Source organism: Penicillium solitum (assembly GCF_028829755.1).
Source record: "Penicillium solitum strain IBT 25940 chromosome Unknown utg000004l_segment0_segment0, whole genome shotgun sequence".
NCBI lineage: Eukaryota > Fungi > Ascomycota > Eurotiomycetes > Eurotiales > Aspergillaceae > Penicillium > Penicillium solitum.
The window spans coordinates 1,661,765-1,679,839 of NW_027072124.1; the positions used below are offsets into that span (position 1 = coordinate 1,661,765).

Genomic DNA, 18,075 nt, shown 5'->3' on the forward strand with positions numbered 1-18,075 from the left:
GCCGGCGGCAATCAGGATGGCTGCGTTAATGAAACAGGAGAGCTGCCTAGAATTTCCTGTCGATCAGGGCCATCAGGACATCATAGTTGATCTATGAAAAGAAACTAGGCGACAGTGAAACGAAATATACTATGTCTGTTGTGTCACAGTGGATCCCTGGAGCCCCCAGCCACACGAATTGCTTACTTAATGTCGCCGTGGAAACCCCACCGCAACATCGTGGTTGGCAGATGCGCCATGTGGGTTCACTTAGATCTACCTCCACCCAATCAAAATCAATACAAGGCAATTAAAAATAAATTAAAAACATAAAAGCCATGGCTGGATTGCTGCCGACCCAGCCACCGTAGATCCCAGCCGCCTATTTTTGGCCCAATAGAAGTACATTTCACTGTGATAGTAGATCTTTTTCATATCACTTTTAAACCCGGACTTGAGTCCTTCTCTTTCATTCCCAATTCTCTATCTTCCATCCAAACCTCTCCCAACATCATCCATATCTCCGTTCTCTTGTTTAAATTTCGGTCTTCAGTTTCAAGCGTCTTTCTCTATTCAATTATTATTGCAAGCTTCAATTGCTCCCTATCATCATGCATTTCTCTTCTGCTGCATTCCTTGCTCTTTGCTCTATCGGCGTGACCTACGCGGCGCCTTTCGCCAATCCGGAGAACGAAGATCTCGCTCGCCGCGCAACCTACTCCGTGGTCAATGCCGATGAAGACTCTTCCAGCGCAGTTGCACGCGAAGTCGACACTGTCTTCGAAACCTCCACAGTCACTGCTCCTGGTGCCGACCCAGTGTCCGTCACTGTGACCGTGACTGCCACCCCTTCAAGCGTGGTTCCGTCCTCGACTCCTGCGGCTAGCTCTACTCCATGCTTGGAGATCCCTAATGTTCTCTCAGCGGTTGGCTCTAACTCGTTCTTCCGCCGGGGCCTGAGAGCCGCTGGTCAGCCTGATCTATTTGCTCGCGAGTACTCTAGCTCCTCTTCTGCTGCGCTGTACCCAACCGAGTATCCCTCTGCCTCTGCTGCTGAGTCTCTCTATGCTCGTGGCTGGTACTCCGTTGCTTCTGGTACTCCTTCTGTTGCCACCCCTACCGCTTCACCTAGTTCCCTCGTGGCTCGCGGCTTCGGTGACTTGTTCTCTTCCGCTTCCATCTCACCTTCTAGCCTGAGTGCTTCCGCCACTGCCACTCCTCTCGTCGCGCGTGGCTGGTACTCTTCTGCTGCCACCCCCTCTGCCTCGGCAACTCCCCTTGTGGCTCATGTGGCTCGCAGCTTTGGTGACGGGTCCTCTTCCGCTTCCCCTTCTTACTCTAGCGTGAATGTCCCTCTGTCCCCTACTCCCCTTGTTGCCGCCCGCGATGTGTACGCTTCTCCCTCCGGCACTCCCTCCAGCTCGAGCGTCTCTACTTCAGCTGCTCCTCTGGCTGTCCGCGGCTCCTATGGCTGGTACTCTCCCGCCCCCAGCGCTTCCTCTGTTGCCACACCTTCTGCTTCTCCTGCTCTTGTGGCCCGTGGTGTCCGCAACTGGGACTCTTCTAGTGTCTCTTCGCCTGTCTCCAGCACCTTCGCTGCATCAGCTACTCCTGTGGTCTACTAAGACAAACGACATGAGACAAGTGATTTAGCTTCTTCCGAAGAAGCAGGAGCAAGGCTTTACATGAACTGATGAAATCCTTGATTTATGGCACGATATGATTGCAACAACGAAAAGGAAAAAGATTGCGAATGACTTGATTTATCCTCATGATGGCTTTGGGGATGCATATTTGACTGGCGTTTTTACCGGAAGCGATTTTGAAATGACTACAATTCTTCATGTGTTTTCTACTTTTTTGTGGATATGGGATTGGTTGTTTTTGCGTTGGCTTGGCCTACATAAGACTGTATTTGAATATTTGATGGGTCCCCGAATTACATAGAATGGTTGCACGATGCACCGAGATTAACAAAATGAAATGAATACTTTTTTATGACAATATTTCCGATATCATACATAATTCTCCGATCAAGAATCGTACAAATATTTCCCATTAACTTTGAAGGTTAGGTACCTAGGTAGGGCAGATCCACCTGGGTGGGCATCCATGGATAGTAAATAGCTTATGTAATGCGGGTCATGGCGGCCGCGCGGTGGTTGCCCCGAGAGACGCAGCCGTAAACAGCACATCCCTCCGCTCGCCTTCAACCTTGGAACTTCAGACACCTTGACCTCCAAGGGTCTTTTGTGTTGTTACATTTTTCTTTTATTCTTCAGTTTTATTCTTCATATTTTTTTTTCTTTGTACCCGTGATTTCAACACACTTCGATTGCATGCGCAAAGGCTGGCCGAGGCCCAATATCGATAACAATGCCGGGGACAGTGGCAGACGGACCTACGGTCTCCATGTCTTGTATGTGGTACCACACTAATATATATATCCTTGCGCGCGCTGACAATTATTCTAGTTGCCAACAATTTTTGGGGCAAAGATGATGCAGGACTTCAACCAATGTTGGACCGCGTGCATGGTTCAAAGATCACAAACGACGAACTGAAGGTTTTCTACAGCAGTACGTGACATGCATGCGGCCGCGGGACATCGAATTCTAACACTTGTATAGTTCGAGCATCTATCGAAGATGAATATGCGCGGAAACTCCACGCTCTGTGTCGCAAGACGTTGGGATCATGCGAGACAGGGTCGCTCCGAGCGTCACTCGACGTGGTGCGCGGCGAGACTGAAGCCATCGCCAAAGCACACGCCGCCATTGCGGGACAAATGAAGGTTGAATTGGAGGAGCCACTTGCTGCTTTTGCTAGCGGTATTAAGGAGCGACGAAAGATTATTCAACAAACCATTGAGCGTTTACACAAGACTAAAATGCAACAGACACAGCTTGTTAACAAAGTGAGTAATTTTGTGGACTTATGAGAGGAAAAATGCTAATTCTACAGACGCGTGATCGTTACGAGCAGGACTGTCTTCGTATCAAGGGATACCTCGCGCAGGGCCACATGGTCATGGGCCAGGAAGAGCGCAAGAACAAGGCTAAGCTGGAGAAGACCCAGATCCAGATGGCATCAAATAGCCAGGAATACGAAGCGGCCGTCAAACAACTCGAGGAGACAACTGGACGCTGGAATAAAGAATGGAAGTCAGCATGCGACAAATTTCAAGATTTGGAAGAGGAGCGTCTGGACTTCACAAAGAGCAGTCTGTGGACCTACGCGAACATTGCTTCAACCGTTTGTGTTAGCGACGATGCTGTATGTTTATTCTGTCGAGGGTTAATTTGCGATACTAATTCGACATATAGTCATGCGAGAAGGTCCGTCTGTCCCTGGAGAACTGTGAAGTCGAGAAGGATATTATTTTCTTTATCAAGAACCAAGGAACTGGCCAAGAGATACCAGATCCACCCCGTTTCATCAACTTCTGCAAAGATGATGACTCGGCCTCTGATATGGATGAAGCCGACGGCTACTCTGTAGCCCAGTTCCAACGCACCATGAACCCTGCATTCCGCACATCTTCTCCTCAACCCTCAACATTCGATTCACACCATGACCCGCAGTCAGACCTCGCGGCTCAAATGGGACATCCTGCTCCTCCGGCGGTTAGCAATGCGCCGCCACCTCAGCAGCAACCGCCACCCTTACAGCAGCAACCACCTCTTCAGCAGCAGCAGCAGTTCATGCAACAACAGCCTCCTATCCAACATCAGCCTCCCATCCAACATCAGCCTCCCATCCAACATCAGCCTCCCATCCAACATCAGCCTCCCATCCAACATCAGCCTCCCATCCAACATCAGCCTCCCATCCAACATCAGCCTCCCATCCAACATCAGCCCTCCATCCAACATCAGGCCCCCATGCAACCGCAGGCTCCTATGCAACCGCAGCCTCTCCTGCGACAGCAACCGCCACCACAGCCACAACCCCAGCAACCTGCGCCTCTGGACTTCCGACGTGGTGGTGCACCGCCTCCGAACTATGATCCCGAGCAACATGGAGCGATTGGAGCTGTTCCCCACAATGCATACCCCACAGACGGTATGACCATGTTCTGTCGTGCTGGGCCCCCTTCAGAGCGAAGCTCAGCAACGAGCGCGTATCGCCCGTCTAGCCGTGATTCTCACAGTGAAGTTTCAAACTCAACGTCTATCTCCAGTGTTGAGGAGACTCCTACCAAGAAGTCTGTAGTGAAGCCAACAAACAGTGCGCCAATGCCAATTTCTGGGGATGATAAATCACCCAAAAAGAAGAGCGCTTTCTTTAGCAACAGCCCCTTCCGTCGCAAGAGTCGTCATGATAAAGAAAGGCCTGCCATTGGTTCACAGCAAGTGGTCTCTCCACAGGCGGTTGATTCGCCCCAGCCGGCGTCTCGTGGTGGTTGGGACTCGCCGACAAAGCAAATCAGTCCAACGAAGCAAATGAGCCCCCCAAAGCAAGTGAGCCCACCCAAACAAGTCATCAGCCCGTCTAAGGAAGTGATCCCGCCCAAGCCAGTCAGTCCGCCTAAGCAAATGAGCCCGCCTAAGCAAATGAGCCCGCCCAAGCAAGTCAGCCCACCAAAGCAGGCTAGCCCAACGAAACAAGTCAGCCCAGTCAGGCCTTCAGCAGGCCTGTCGGGTCGTGCCTCAGGCAGCCCAGAGCCTGTTGATCCTCGAGCCAATTTCCAGCTGAATGTCGGGAATAATGTCTTTGATGTCGCATCCCCAGAAAAGAGCTCACCCCAGAAAGGAGCACAGTCAAATCAAGCACCTGAAGATGACTCGGACCCTATTGCGCGGGCCCTAGCGGACCTCAAGACAAGTGGGAAGCACTCCGCCACTCGGGTGTCAGCAGATAGATATCATGGTATCCCCACACCTACCCCGTCGGCACAGTCTTCTACATATGGTGGCGGCAATGCTAGCGTTGCTGCTCCGCCACCAGCATACAATGATCCCACAGTCAAGCGACTTGGCGCACCTCAACCGGCCTTCACGGCTAAGCAAATGCACAAGACAACTCAAAAGTATACTGGTCAAACCCAGAGCATGCTTCGAGGACAAAACAGCAGCATGGGGTCAAGGCATAGCGCTCAAACCCAAGAAGCCCCCCGAGCTAAATCGCCAGCGCCAGCACCAAGACGGAGCGTCAGCCCTCAGGTTGCTTCCCCCCGTGTGGATACTCGCATGAGCCAGAACAGTGGCAGGGGTCCGAGCCCTAGTCCGAGTAGTTACCAGTCTAACAGCATGCGGAGTCAATACAGCCAATCGCCCACTCCCCGTCGTACTCAAGATCCACCCTATTCTCCAAACGATTTTGCTCGCAGGGCCTCGCCCGCTATGAGCCACCGTGCTGTATCCCCGCAGCCACAGTTCAGACAGCAAACCCGTCCTTCTAGTGCTGGTGGGATGGAGCTACAGTTGTCTGGAAACCACGATATGTATGGTTCCAGCAGCCCCGGTGGATATGCCAGCTCTACTCGAGGAAGTAGCCGCCCCTCATCGACTTATGGTGACGGTCCGCCTATTGGCCGATCCCGGAGCCGTACTATGGCTGTCGCAGAGCCTGGACGCAAATTCAGCCGTGATGGCCGTCCAATCTTGCACTTTGGTAAGCACTTATCTCTCCTTCCGAAAATGTGTTTTTATTATCTAACTCGATTTCAATCTCACAGCTCGTTCCATGTACACCTACAATGCCGCCATTCCCGAAGAGCTCAGCTTTGGCAAGGGCGATGTCCTTTCCGTTATCCGCCTGCAGGATGACGGGTGGTGGGAAGCCGAAGTCACCAATGCTCGTGGCCACCCTGGTCTCGTGCCAAGCAACTATCTGCAAATCATCTAATACCCCATTGATCTCACGACCAGCCACGACCCTCGGAACGTTCGTCCCGACGGTGATGCCCTTCCTCATGTTCTCACGTAGATACTATGCCTTTCGTCGACTTTCTTTGCACATTGACGATTCTTTTCTGACTCTACTTCTATTTTTCTTTCATTCTCAACATGGTGCTACAGGTGGTACAGTCCCGTCTTGACATCACGGAACAGCCTGTTTAATCTTATTATTCTGTTCTTGCGGATGTTTTTGGAAACTTTAGCGTGTGTGTTCTGGGGATCTTTTTACCATGTGCTTCGTGTGAATTTGTTGAATTCCTTTTTTCTGTCTTCTCTCCACAGAGATTTGTTCGAACGAAATTGTACGATGAGCAATCTCGGGCCATGAAGACCTCTGTATTTCATGGTCTTCTTTGTTTTTTTCTTATTCCCCCTCCTTTGCTCCGTTAACGATCATTTGCTTTGCTCTATGTTTGGACGCTCATTCAATTGTTACGGAGGATACGATAGCTTTGTTCTAATTGATTCTCTCTTTTCTATGATATATATTATATGTAAGCAGTGCACATGTCACGATAGTAGTAGCTTAAATTGAATTGAAGACAGTCTTGGTGTATACTCGAAGATTGGCCCTTGTAGTTAAACTACATGTAGGTAGGATATGGGTATCAGTTTAGCTGACGACACATCCTACTGATGACTTTTTAAGATACCTATCCCTACCAAAGTCAGAACGAACTGATTCACATTGCCAATATCATATGCTGAATTATACTTCGAGAAAAGATCAAGTCTCATTCGTCAGCCCTATAAATACATGCTCTTTGTTCACATAATTTGCATAATTACTTCGAATCAATCGATACATCGCTCGAAAAATCAATAAACTTGGGCCAGGTGTTTGTGAATACCAGGTTCTTGATAGACTTCTCGGCCTCGTCAAATGCATCGGCTGTGAAATTCGTAGGAACGACAACGGAATTCGGAACACGAGACTCAATATGCATGATACTCTGCTCCTCGTGAGGATACGCATCGAAACACAGAGCCTGAGTGTCTTCCTCCACGGTTATCACAGTTGACAACTTCTTTCTGTGCATTGCCATGGTGTTGTAAGATTCGGGAAGATTCCTATAGGCGCAAGCTTCGCCAAACATTTCCAGTAAATCCGAATAAATTCGAGATTCAATGTTGATAGGGAATTCTGCCAAGTTCATATCGACGCAGAAAACGTAGATCTCAAGTGCGATCTTGAAGAAATGAAGTCGGTGATACTGAGGATCGCGGGTCCAATCGTATTCCGGACTTGATTCACCGATCTTTGCCCATGCAGCTTTCCAGTCGCGCACGTAATTCAGGAAGAGAATATTCTCACCGCTGAATTCTTTGGCCGCGGCAAATCGGAGAAGAGAACTGGAGTTTTCTTCTAAGCACCTCTCTAGAGCTCCTCGGGAATAACCTTCAGGCACGCGGCTGGCTTCACTCGGAGTTCGTAATGGTGCTGAGTCCGATCCTTGCCCGCTGTTGGTTTTCTTTTCATTCCATGCTTGTAGTTCCCCCAGAAAACGATCCCTCTCCCTTTTGGAGACGACAAGCTGATAACACGGAAAGAAGATAGTAACAGCTTCCATTGCCATAATACCGGGAGCAAACCTGCGATGGTTATTATGTGAGTTTATCTGGATTGGATTGTGGGCCTTTATTACCAAAGAGCTGGCACCCAGTATCTGTTGATGACTGCCCAGATATCGGTTGTCGAATATAGCGCGGCGAACCACATAGGCGACCCTGGTAAACTGCAAATACGTTAGCATCGTTTATCGGGTGACCCTATGGGATGGCGATGCCACAGAAAATGTGCAAGTGCTTACGTGGCGATAACACAGCAAGTAATCTGGAGCCGCCAGTGATGGATATCGTGGATGTTGCGAATCCTCCACAGAACGTATGGCGCGAATACCCAAGACCAGAGCAATTGCCAGAGAATTGAAGGAATCCTTGAAGATTTCGTATCAGAAACAAGTTGTCCATGTTACCATTCTAAGCAGAAATCTTACCATTCAGGGCCTAGACGACATTCCATAGCGCTCACATGTTCGGAGAAGGTTCCAAAGCTATGAAACTTTCGGGAAGTGAGGAAGATAGAAAGCGATACGAGTACCTATAGATGCAAGAAGAGATGAGTAGGGAATACCAGGGAGCGGGCGCGTAGGATGCACTGACTTGAACCGAAATCCCAACGGCAATGCCCCATTCCGTTCGCTGTACGAGATTTAGTTGTCTCCATCGAGCTAGGTACCGACTAGACGATTCCGCAGAATCGATAAAGTGGGGTCTATACGGTTGCTGCGCGGTCAAAAGCAGCTTTTCTTGAACGCCAAAGACGCTCAAAAGCTGCATACTGTTTGCTTGGAAAAGAGCGATTCCCACGGGGAAATAAATGTTCATGATCCAGTATTCTGCGGCACAAGGATATTTACCACCCATCGAATATGCAACCATGCACAAAATCCAGAAGACATGGAGACATGACACCGCGCTCAACATGAGACGCAAGTTGCGAATGCGAATGCATTGCTCATGGCGATTGAGAATAAGGAAGACAGAGCCGGAAAGGAGAGCAGCGGTCCAAGTGATGGCCACCGCTACATAGAATTTGGCCAAAGAATCGAAGATAGCCGCGCCACCGTCGTCCCCCCCGGGGCGGGTGAAAGCCATATTTGATTGTCTTGGAGACCCAAAATAACCATCCGGAAAGCACTGATCGCCGTGTTTAGCAGCTTCGAGAAACCGGTCAAATGGGCCGGGTCAATAAAGGAGTGACAGGGATTGATATGGGATGTTAGGTCCAACGCTGGGTACAGGAAAAGATGGCTTGGGTACTCCTACGAGAATCCGGTAAACTGCCCCACGGCCCTTGCCCACAAGGTCCCGACCCCTGAAATAATCTGAAACTGGATGCATCACTTCCATGCACCTAGGTAGCTAGTATATAGATAGCGTGGGTCCGTGTACCAATCCCGTGCCAATCCCGTGCCCACCCCGACGGCCCGACCTCGGGAACCCGCAAGCCCTAACCAATTGGAAAGGACCTTGCTGCACATGCGACAATACTCGGCCTGGTCGACAATATTGCTCATAAAACATACATAATATTCCGACAAAGTACCCATCGATGCGTTAGGGTATATATAGGCACTCCGTACCCGAGTACGCGTAACTCGTGCATAGGAAGATGTGAGTAATAACTGGTGCGTTGCGGACTCCCCAATCTTGCCAATGCCAGGGCTTGCCCCTCGAGCCCTCTCCAAAGCCCCAATGCAGCCAAGGTACCTGCAACTAGGAACTAGGGGGTACCGAATTTGTGTCAGCGGAAAGGGACGGCACAGGGGTCGCTTTGCCCGTGTTAGCACTGAAAGCCCATACCATTCATCGACCACGACCACGAGCACTTGGTTAGACCCGGTTAATTTAGACTGGCTGAATTCGTTTAAAGTTTGAGGGCGCACATGGATTAAACAAAGCCTCGTTTTGGTGCCTAGGCGTTGTGTGCGCACGTGGAGTGAGTCCCCCGATTCCCCAGTCTTCAATCTTCAAGTCAAACCTCTAACGGTACTCTGATTATTACCACAGGGCATGGAATTATAAAATATAACTAACTTTTATAGTATGAGGTACAATGACACCTCGTCCCAAGTGTGTTGCTGTGAAAATTAACAAGGTGTCAAAGACGTTATTATTGCAGAAGCGCCCCTCGTACTTTTGGCACTGCGGTGCTAGATGGAAATGGTTAGGGGACCCACGAAATTCCACTCCAAGCAACGTGGTTGTCTTTTAATGTTACATTTATGTACCGTTATGGGGCTGAGATGTTCTATGATGGGTTAATATCAATCAACCTTGTCGGTCGTCCGCAAGCGTCCCCGGCACACACAACATACGATAGATATCGCATAGAATAAGAATTGATTGAGATTGTTGTACAATTCCATCTTTTTAATCTTTCCATCCGCTGGTCCAAACATATTAACATCGTTTATACATTTGCAGGTGTCCTTAATTGTGACACGATACTCCCAAAGAATGGCATCCCCACCCCAAAGACCGTCTCCCGTACATGCAAGCAAGCCGAGTTTTGCGACGTCAGTCAATACATATCTGAGCATGGAGAGTACCTGGGACTGGAAGAAGCCTTCTACCAAAGTCGATGTTGAGGCTCAACGTAGGCCACGCATGAGACTTTCCTCAATACGATATCTCATTCTCACAATCTATCGCCGCCTATTTTCATTGATTTATTGTGCTAATGCGGTCGCATTCATTATTATCATGATAAGGAGCCAACATCAACTTCTTGCATTCGTCAACGCAGCGGGCATCAACTTGTTGGTATGCGGTCTTGCTCGACACCCGCTAGTAGTGAATGCCATCTTCCGGAGTATATGCCGAATACCGCAGTCGGCTCCTCTCGCGCTGCGCAGGAGGGCTGCTGAAGCATATCAGTATGGTGGAGTCCACAGTGGATGCGGTGTGGCAGCCTTCTTGTGGTATACTGGCCTCGTGGGTCTGATATCAAAGGAATATTGGTTGAACGGAGACTCGGAGACGATTACCGTCCCGGTGGTTGTTATATCCTATGTTTTACTCGTTGATCTCGTTGCCATCATTGCAGTTGCGTACCCTACGTTCCGGGCAAAAATACATAACTATTTCGAACTCACACACCGATTCGGCGGTTGGTTAGCAGTAGCTCTGTTCCTAACCCTCCTGCTGGTCTTCTCAGATCAAGCCCGACATTCGCAAGGCTTATCTCTCGGACAATACCTGGTTCGGCTACCAGCGTTCTGGTTCGTCCTGGTCATCATTGTCTCCATCGTCCATCCATGGCTGCTTCTCCGCCGGGTGCAAGTTTTGCCAGAGCATCTCTCATCGCATGCTGTCCGACTTCAGTTTAATCACACATCTACGGCATTCGGTAAAGTCCTAGCACTCTCCAACCACCCACTCAAGGATTGGCACAGCTTCGCAACTTTCCCCAATCCCGATGGTACGAGCTTTTCCTGCATAGTATCCAAGGCAGGCGATTGGACAACCCGGTGTATCGATCAAAAACCAACCCAGCTTTGGAAGAGGGGAGTGCTCATGTACGGCTTTATCCACGTAATGCGGGTTTTCCGCCGAGTGGTAGTGGTTGCCACGGGATCAGGAATGGGCCCATGTCTCTCGTTTTTGAGCGAGAAGCATCGCCCGCAGTTGCGAGTCCTCTGGCAGACGCGGAATCCACATAGGACATACGGCCCGGATGTCCTCAGCCTTGTGCACCAACTCGACCCAACTCCACTTCTCATTGACACCAACACCAGCGGCCGAGTGGACATGGTGCCAATTATCCAAGAGCTCGTTCGAGAAATTGACGCGGAGGCCGTGTGTGTGATCAGCAACCCGCGGCTCACGAAACAAGTGGTCTTTGAGCTCAAGGAGAGTGGAGTGCTTGCCTTTGGACCAATCTTCGACTCTTAAACATGAGAGCCAGAGAATATACATATATAGGTGCATATGTACAGTGATGAGGATATCTGACCCATTTAATTTGCTGTGGATGACTACTAGGTCTATACCTAGGTACCATTGGACTAGTTGTGATAGACTTGAATTTAACTTTTTATAGTACGGGTACGTTCCAAGGGTCAAGAGTACCATAGCCACCTAGGCACTTTTGGAATCAGCCGGTATAAAGGGGCTTTAAGCCTCTTCCTCCCTTTATTATTGATTTTCTTTCTCTCTGTAATATCCATAGTAACCTTCAGACTAAGAACCATTTGTCATTCAAGAGGTAGTCCACGGGTGACTGGGAAGGTCTCCAGGGGAAATCAGGGGAAGGTATGAATCGAGCGGATACATGTCAATTAAAGGGAAACCCGGTTGAAAGGTGAAGTTAATCGCGGGACTTTACTTTAAACGGAAGTTCCGACAAACTGGGGATGTCGGAACCTTAATTCAACCTTCAAAGTTAGCGCATGATCAACGCCATAATGATGGAAGATCATGGGAATTTTGGCGGCCCTGCATGATATATGACTCGTCAATGGGAACAAGATAAAGACTGTGGTTGACGCGTTAATGGGGCTGGAGCGGAAGAAGAAGATGGTATTATCTACCACGTTAAGAGTATACGGGAGTTAGTTGATAGAAGATCTAGCTCAATATACTCGTTTTATGAAGTTCGTAACTTCTTTTCTTTCGCATTGTTCTTTGGGTCTTTTCTTGTCTACATAATACTGTATTACAATTGGATATCATAAGTCGCTATGTTTTCATTTTCGCTTGTTCAAATACACTCAGTTTAAAAGGAATATTGAATCATTCAGACACGCCGGCGTCTCATTTTCATGGGCAATTCCCCTGGGTTTGAGTTGAACCGTTCTTGGGTTTCCAGCTGGAAACCCTCTTCGATAACCCCATCATATAATTTAACAATCGTAGCGATCACCACAGCTTGCTCAAAGTAAGAGATATTGCGGCCAATGCAGGCTCGGGGACCCGTGCTGAATGGGATATGGCTGTTCAGCATCCTCTTTTTCTCTTCCGAGTCCTCCGTCAACCAGCGATCAGGGTTGTACTCAGACGCGTTCTTAAAGACAAACTCATCTCGAAGTATTGAGTAAGTGGGCACAGATACTGTAACTCCTTCGGGAATAAACTTGTTCGCAATGGCCCTACCTCCTTTGGGAACAATTCGAGGCAGGCCAAAAGAACTTGGCGGACGCAAACGGAGGGCCTCTTCGATGCAAGCTCGTAGATACGGCATTTTGGACACCACTTCGTAGGTAGGGATCTCGTTCTCAGAGTCGGCATTGATCTCCTCGCGAAGCTTTTGAAGCACTCTGGGGTGCGTATACAAAAGGAAAATCGTGCTTGTCATAGCGGCAGTGCTGGTTTCAGTTCCGGCATTCATCATGACCGAGCACTCAGCCATGATCTCGCCAAAAGACAAGTTAAGATCTTGACCTTTACTATCTTGTAGCAAGCATTGAAATAGGTCATTTGCAGGCACTGTGTTTGCGAGGCGCTTTTTTGTGTTGTGGTATATAATGTTTTCCCAATCAGCCCCCGCCTTCTTGTACGGGTGGTTCTTCACAAACAAACGCGAGACGTCCGCGTAGTGCGCAGTGATCGCAAGCACATTGTTGATCACTGTGGAATCGAGCAAACTCTGAATAAATGGGACGCGGTAAATCCGACCATCTTTCGACTCAGCCACAAGAAGGTCGTCGTTACGCTCCAGACACCCAAGCTTGTGTCCGTAGAGAAGTTGACCGAAGAGGTCGACCAAGAAATAATTCAGAAGTCGACGCATATTGGCCTTCGTGCCCTCTGCCTCATGGCGATCTAACCTATCCAACAACGCCGAAATGTTCTCACGCAGCTGGGGCTCAAACCCGATCACTGTCTTCGCTGCGAACGTATGCGCAAACATCTTTCGTTTTGCCTGATGTTCGGCCTTGTCGCGCGCGTCGGAGAGATTCCGATGAGGTCCCGCAGCTGCATCGTACCAGATGTCCTTGAGCATATTGGCGCCGTGGCCGTAAATTTGCTGGGGTGCCATCGAGTCCAGAATAGATATGTGATTGGGGGCGATGCGTACGTGGGTTCCCAGTTGTCGATGAGCGTCGTGAACCGCTGCGTAGTGATTCCATCGTAGATTCTGGTAAATGCGCCACAGGGAGCTGAAGCCAGCTATTGAAGGTGCGGGATGCTGTCGGAGGCCCTTTGGGTCCCAGAAGTGACGAACCACACGGAACAAAAGCAGGCCCAGGACAGTTAGAGCCAAGAACTGGGGCACAAGAGAGAGAAGCATATTGAGGGGACGGTTTCAGGTTGCCAGGGAGGTCATTTAAACAATTTGAGTTCTTGAACACTCAGAAGGGGATCATCTATAGGGCATTCTTTCTATTTATGTTGACGATACCTCCGGTCAATTGCCCCCGAAGACCACCCACAACCTCCGCATATCAGCATGTAATACCGCAATGATGAATAGAGGCACCGCATTCCGTAGCCAGTGTAGACATTGTAGACATTGTAGTTTCAGAGAGGAACCAATCGGCTTTGCGGCTTTAACTTGTCCCAAATAGGCAATCTTCCCTGAAGTCGGGGAGGTTACCGCTTCGGGTTTCTTGGCCTCTTACTTTATATGTATGGCCCTATTATGAATACGGATGATCATGACGTTTAACTTCTTTCCAAGGTTCTGTCAAAATTCAATTTAACCCTTCTAAGACCAGACTCGTTGACTTCCAAGGTTGTTCTGCATCTCATTTCAGGGAGTTTAGGCACAGTTTCCTTTTTCGGAAACATACCATATAGGAAGGAACCTTTCTACAAATTGTGGAGAATATACTTATGTAGATATGGGGGTTACAAAATCCTTACACAAATAGAAATAGTCACATCTCTATTGGCTCGAGGTGACTGGATGAGTCCATCTCAACCAAACTAGTCTCCCCCCCCCCCCCAGTTTGGTATGTTAAGACAACCATACCCAGGTGAATGTGGAGGAATCTGTCCCTCTTCAATCTAAATCTTACACATCATCCTTCTCACCTATCTGCTGTAGTCTAGCTGGCAGAGGAAACCAGTTATCCTCTATGGCCACCAACTTCACATTCGCGACACAAAGTTCTCGCCCCAAATCACGTCGCTTCCGCTCGCGGAAAGGTTGCGATGATTGTCGACACAGAAAGGTAGGTGCAGTTAGTTCCGAGATCCGGTAGACCGCACGGCTAACCACATGCAACATGTTTCAAGAGACGATGTCAACACCAACTACCACGAAGCTCTGTGAGTCAATCTCCGCATCCACAGAAGCTGGTGTGGATGGATACCAATTCGATACCAGAGTCGGATCATAGCGCGGATGCTATCTCAAGGTGGAGAGACCACAGAGAGATACCCAGGTCGTCGAGCCGTCAGCTGAGCGAGGGCAGGCGGGAAAAGATCCAACCTCAAGAACAACTCGAAAATCAACCACAAGAGGAGGAACCGGATGAACAGTCAAAACTGCAGAAGCTCAGATCCGACTCCAGTGTCAGTCCGCCCACGCCGCGCTTTGTGGGGGACTCGAACCCGGAGGCTCGACTTCTCGATGAGCACCATTCCCCCGAAGATGCACAGGAGACAAATCCTGGCAAAGTCGGGGTTTGGATCCAGCCAGGACCCAAAGGCCCAACTGGAAACACTAATAATCCATGCTTCTCGCCAACTCAACACTCTTTCCCGAAGAGAGGTCCAGGTCACTCCCAGTACCCCGTTTCAGACCTCCTGTCTGACAATACTATCAAAGTGCTGTCTGGTTTCTACTTTGCCAACATGCACCCGATAATCCCGCTTCTAAACGAAGAAGAGTATTGGCAGTCGCTTTCCCGGGGCGCCATTCCCATGCCATTGGTGCACGTTGTATGCCTTTTGGCTGCCAAAGATAATGGCGCTGAGAACCATTTGAAGCTTCTGCAAGACAGAGAAACCATCGTACCAGTGCGGAAATTCTGCAGTCAATTATACGGCTCTCTCTCGACCCTATCTCGACATACCATGAAGAAAACCACCATGATGCGAATCCTTGGTCTGCTCTCACTGCACCAGGAAGGGAGCGATGGAGTAGAAGAAGCCTCTGGCTGCATCGCTCAGGCTATACACTACGCCCAATCTCTGGCACTGCACTTGCCGCGCCCAAACGATGGGGATGGCGACTTGAAGAGAGCATTTTGGTGCCTTTGGACCCTAGATCGACTAAATGCAGCAACCAACTCGAGACCGTGCGTTATGGCAGACATGGATATCGCAGTCTCTGACTTGACGCCCCAAGAGTCTGGGTTTGTCGCATTCAACGTCTTGTTTCGAATCGCGAAAATGCTTAACAAGGTCATTGGACTCTACCGGCCCAAACTCGAGGAAACCCCCTCTGGGTGGGATTCGGGGTTCCCGGGATTTGAGCACATTATGAGCGAAATGGACGCATGGAGTCTTAATCCATCTACTATCGGTTCGTGGAGCAATCTCTGCACTATCCACATCCTCTTAGACGTGGCTTTGTTTACAGTTTCACTAATGTCATTTTTCCTTCTAAGCTACCTTGCACCTTTTCTTCCTCGCCACCGCAATCCTCGCGCACCGGCTGAAAACCATCACAACACTGCCCTCACCTACCCCAGCAAGACTGCGACAGCAGCTTTCTGCAATCCAGGTCGTCCGTTATATGCAAGACCAAACCCGGCGGAACGCATTGCATCCGTTCCCGATTGTTGTTTACGCAACTTCTCTTGCATTGTCTGTTTCCTATCAGCAATTGCGGTACAGTCGCGTATTTAGCGACCAGGAGGATGCTCGCCAGGATTTCAACACAGGGTGTGAGGTCTTGCAAGAGCTGCGCCGAAAATGGGGTTCCGCCGATGCGATGGCAGCCTTGGCAAATAGAATCTCCGGTGCAGTTGATCAACTGCCATGTCTTGACATACTTCGAGTGAACCGATCCGATAGGACAAAGAGTGATAGTCACCTGGCCGAAAACCTCACATCGATGATCGACCAACAGCCGACCGATTTGTCAATGGCTGATTGTTCGGCAGATTCTCAGACAGCCATGTCTCGCCTGGAAACAATGAACCTGTTTGCAGGCATGGATGACGTGTCTTGGATGTATTTGGACGCAGAAAATCCGGTTAGCTTCGATAGTTTTCCGGTGGAATTCGAGGAATTGTACAGTGTCTGGTAAAACTGCGCAAGGTCTGTGATATAGTAAATGTTCAAACCGGTACGCCAGGTTATGAGTATACTTACAATTGGTTTCTTGCGGAAGATTTGGGATAATAGGGTTGGCAGGCCGCCTAAACAGGAAAATTATCCAGCGCCTGCCGTCGAGAAAGTCATCAAGAGTCAGAAAATGCAGTCATCGACAACGTCTCCATTTATGTTTATCTCCGCATCACTCCTTTTGGCAATGAACCCCTTCCAGTTGTCCCAATTCGCCTTTTCCCGTGCGGTACGGTGTATTTCCTTTTGGCGTCGCAGGATATGCCGGAAACCTTAGTCCTGGATATTCCTCTGTTGTGCAGAACGTCATTTGTATTCATTTCATCACTTAAGTACCCTATTTAAACTGCACTTCGTAATATCCTGGCAAAGGGATTGTTCCTCGCGTAAAAGGCGATGGTTATCAGAATCGACAAACGTGTCCAAGTGGCCTAGAAAGTGTACACCCCGAAAGAGATTGCCCACACCCTTCGGAAAAGGTCATTAGTTCTGTCTTTCTGCCCGTGCTATCCCTTCCACAAGGGCATTCAGGTTCGGGGGTCGTCCTAGGAAGCGCTCTAGCATGCCTAATAGGTTCTGCTCCCTTCCGCCATACTCCAGCACTCCTCGGCGGTACTTTTCCCAAGTATCTCTGTTGCATGGGTCGTGGGAAAAGACAGAGAGGAACAAATCCTGGGCTATGGCCGTGCAACTTTTTCTGTTAGCATTGTCTACCGCCATAGCTGGAGCTCACTTACCATAAGTAAGCATAGTAACAAACATCATAATCAGCCGTTAGATGACTGAACGTCCCAAACGCAAATCCATCTCTGCATTCCAAAAAGTCCATTCCCTCTATCTCCTCGCGGAGATCATACCACATTTTCTGGATATCGAGGTCCGCAATCTCCTTATCCGTACTTAGTGAGTGTATCTGTAGATCGAAGATCGATGTTGACCTAATCCGGATAATCAGTTTCTGGTGGTATGGTAGGAATGGTATTAAAGGCCCACATACAGTTGGTACAAATGATAGAGTCCCCTATTAAAATACCAATGTTTCTCAAGGTTCTCTACCAATCCCTCTGGGATTTTCTTTGGTAGGTCTGGCTCTCTGGGGTGTTGTTTCCGCCACCCTGCTAGATAGTTCTCATCAAGTGTCGTGTAATGGCAGCTGAGTCCCTCGAGGACGTCTTTCATCCAGCACCAATTCTCAAGCATGACGCTAGGCATCTCACCAAAGTCAGGGGGCAGTCTGTAGCCATGGAAGCGAGTGTACTTAGTCCTGGCTAGTAGGTCATGGATACCATGACCCATCTCTATATGTTGCCCCTGTTAGATGATACCTATGGGAAATTGACTGTTTGAGTGCGTAATTACCGTGGAAAAGAGTCACGACTTGGTGATGTTTGAGTAAGGCACAACTTGTTGGTGTTGGAGTCGGGAAGGAACACATCAGAATTGT

The 18,075-nt window shown here is 49.2% G+C and overlaps 7 protein-coding genes across 7 annotated transcripts; 4 read left to right on the forward strand and 3 right to left on the reverse strand.

The window, feature by feature from the left end:
* Positions 1 to 590: 590 nt before the first annotated feature.
* Positions 591 to 1,604, forward strand: N7455_006646 (uncharacterized protein; the record flags this gene model as incomplete). The annotated part of the gene is made up of 1 exon (XM_040958374.2): positions 591 to 1,604. One exon carries the CDS (start codon positions 591 to 593, stop codon positions 1,602 to 1,604), a length of 1,014 nt encoding a protein of 337 aa, XP_040811157.2.
* A 751-nt stretch (positions 1,605 to 2,355) lies between these two features.
* Positions 2,356 to 5,829, forward strand: N7455_006647 (formin-binding protein HOF1; the record flags this gene model as incomplete). Its single annotated transcript, XM_040958305.2, has 6 exons — positions 2,356 to 2,398; positions 2,454 to 2,558; positions 2,610 to 2,896; positions 2,944 to 3,255; positions 3,306 to 5,595; positions 5,660 to 5,829. The coding sequence occupies 6 exons, from the start codon at positions 2,356 to 2,358 to the stop codon at positions 5,827 to 5,829; spliced, it is 3,207 nt and encodes a 1,068-aa protein (XP_040811238.2).
* Positions 5,830 to 6,667: 838 nt separating this feature from the next.
* Positions 6,668 to 8,540, reverse strand: N7455_006648 (uncharacterized protein; the record flags this gene model as incomplete). Its single annotated transcript, XM_040958384.2, has 5 exons — positions 6,668 to 7,475; positions 7,529 to 7,618; positions 7,694 to 7,819; positions 7,880 to 7,983; positions 8,046 to 8,540. The coding sequence occupies 5 exons, from the start codon at positions 8,538 to 8,540 to the stop codon at positions 6,668 to 6,670; spliced, it is 1,623 nt and encodes a 540-aa protein (XP_040811262.2).
* Positions 8,541 to 9,905: 1,365 nt separating this feature from the next.
* Positions 9,906 to 11,342, forward strand: N7455_006649 (uncharacterized protein; the record flags this gene model as incomplete). Its single annotated transcript, XM_040958388.2, has 1 exon — positions 9,906 to 11,342. The coding sequence occupies one exon, from the start codon at positions 9,906 to 9,908 to the stop codon at positions 11,340 to 11,342; it is 1,437 nt and encodes a 478-aa protein (XP_040811180.2).
* An 844-nt stretch (positions 11,343 to 12,186) lies between these two features.
* Positions 12,187 to 13,680, reverse strand: N7455_006650 (cytochrome P450; the record flags this gene model as incomplete). Its single annotated transcript, XM_040958362.2, has 1 exon — positions 12,187 to 13,680. The coding sequence occupies one exon, from the start codon at positions 13,678 to 13,680 to the stop codon at positions 12,187 to 12,189; it is 1,494 nt and encodes a 497-aa protein (XP_040811216.2).
* A 790-nt stretch (positions 13,681 to 14,470) lies between these two features.
* N7455_006651 (fungal specific transcription factor domain-containing protein) lies at positions 14,471 to 16,593 on the forward strand (the record flags this gene model as incomplete). Its single annotated transcript, XM_065605400.1, has 3 exons — positions 14,471 to 14,566; positions 14,688 to 15,864; positions 15,950 to 16,593. The coding sequence occupies 3 exons, from the start codon at positions 14,471 to 14,473 to the stop codon at positions 16,591 to 16,593; spliced, it is 1,917 nt and encodes a 638-aa protein (XP_065461254.1).
* A 521-nt stretch (positions 16,594 to 17,114) lies between these two features.
* N7455_006652 (uncharacterized protein) lies at positions 17,115 to 17,927 on the reverse strand (the record flags this gene model as incomplete). Its single annotated transcript, XM_040958287.2, has 3 exons — positions 17,115 to 17,322; positions 17,369 to 17,569; positions 17,629 to 17,927. The coding sequence occupies 3 exons, from the start codon at positions 17,925 to 17,927 to the stop codon at positions 17,115 to 17,117; spliced, it is 708 nt and encodes a 235-aa protein (XP_040811183.2).
* Between the last annotated feature and the right edge of the window lie 148 nt (positions 17,928 to 18,075).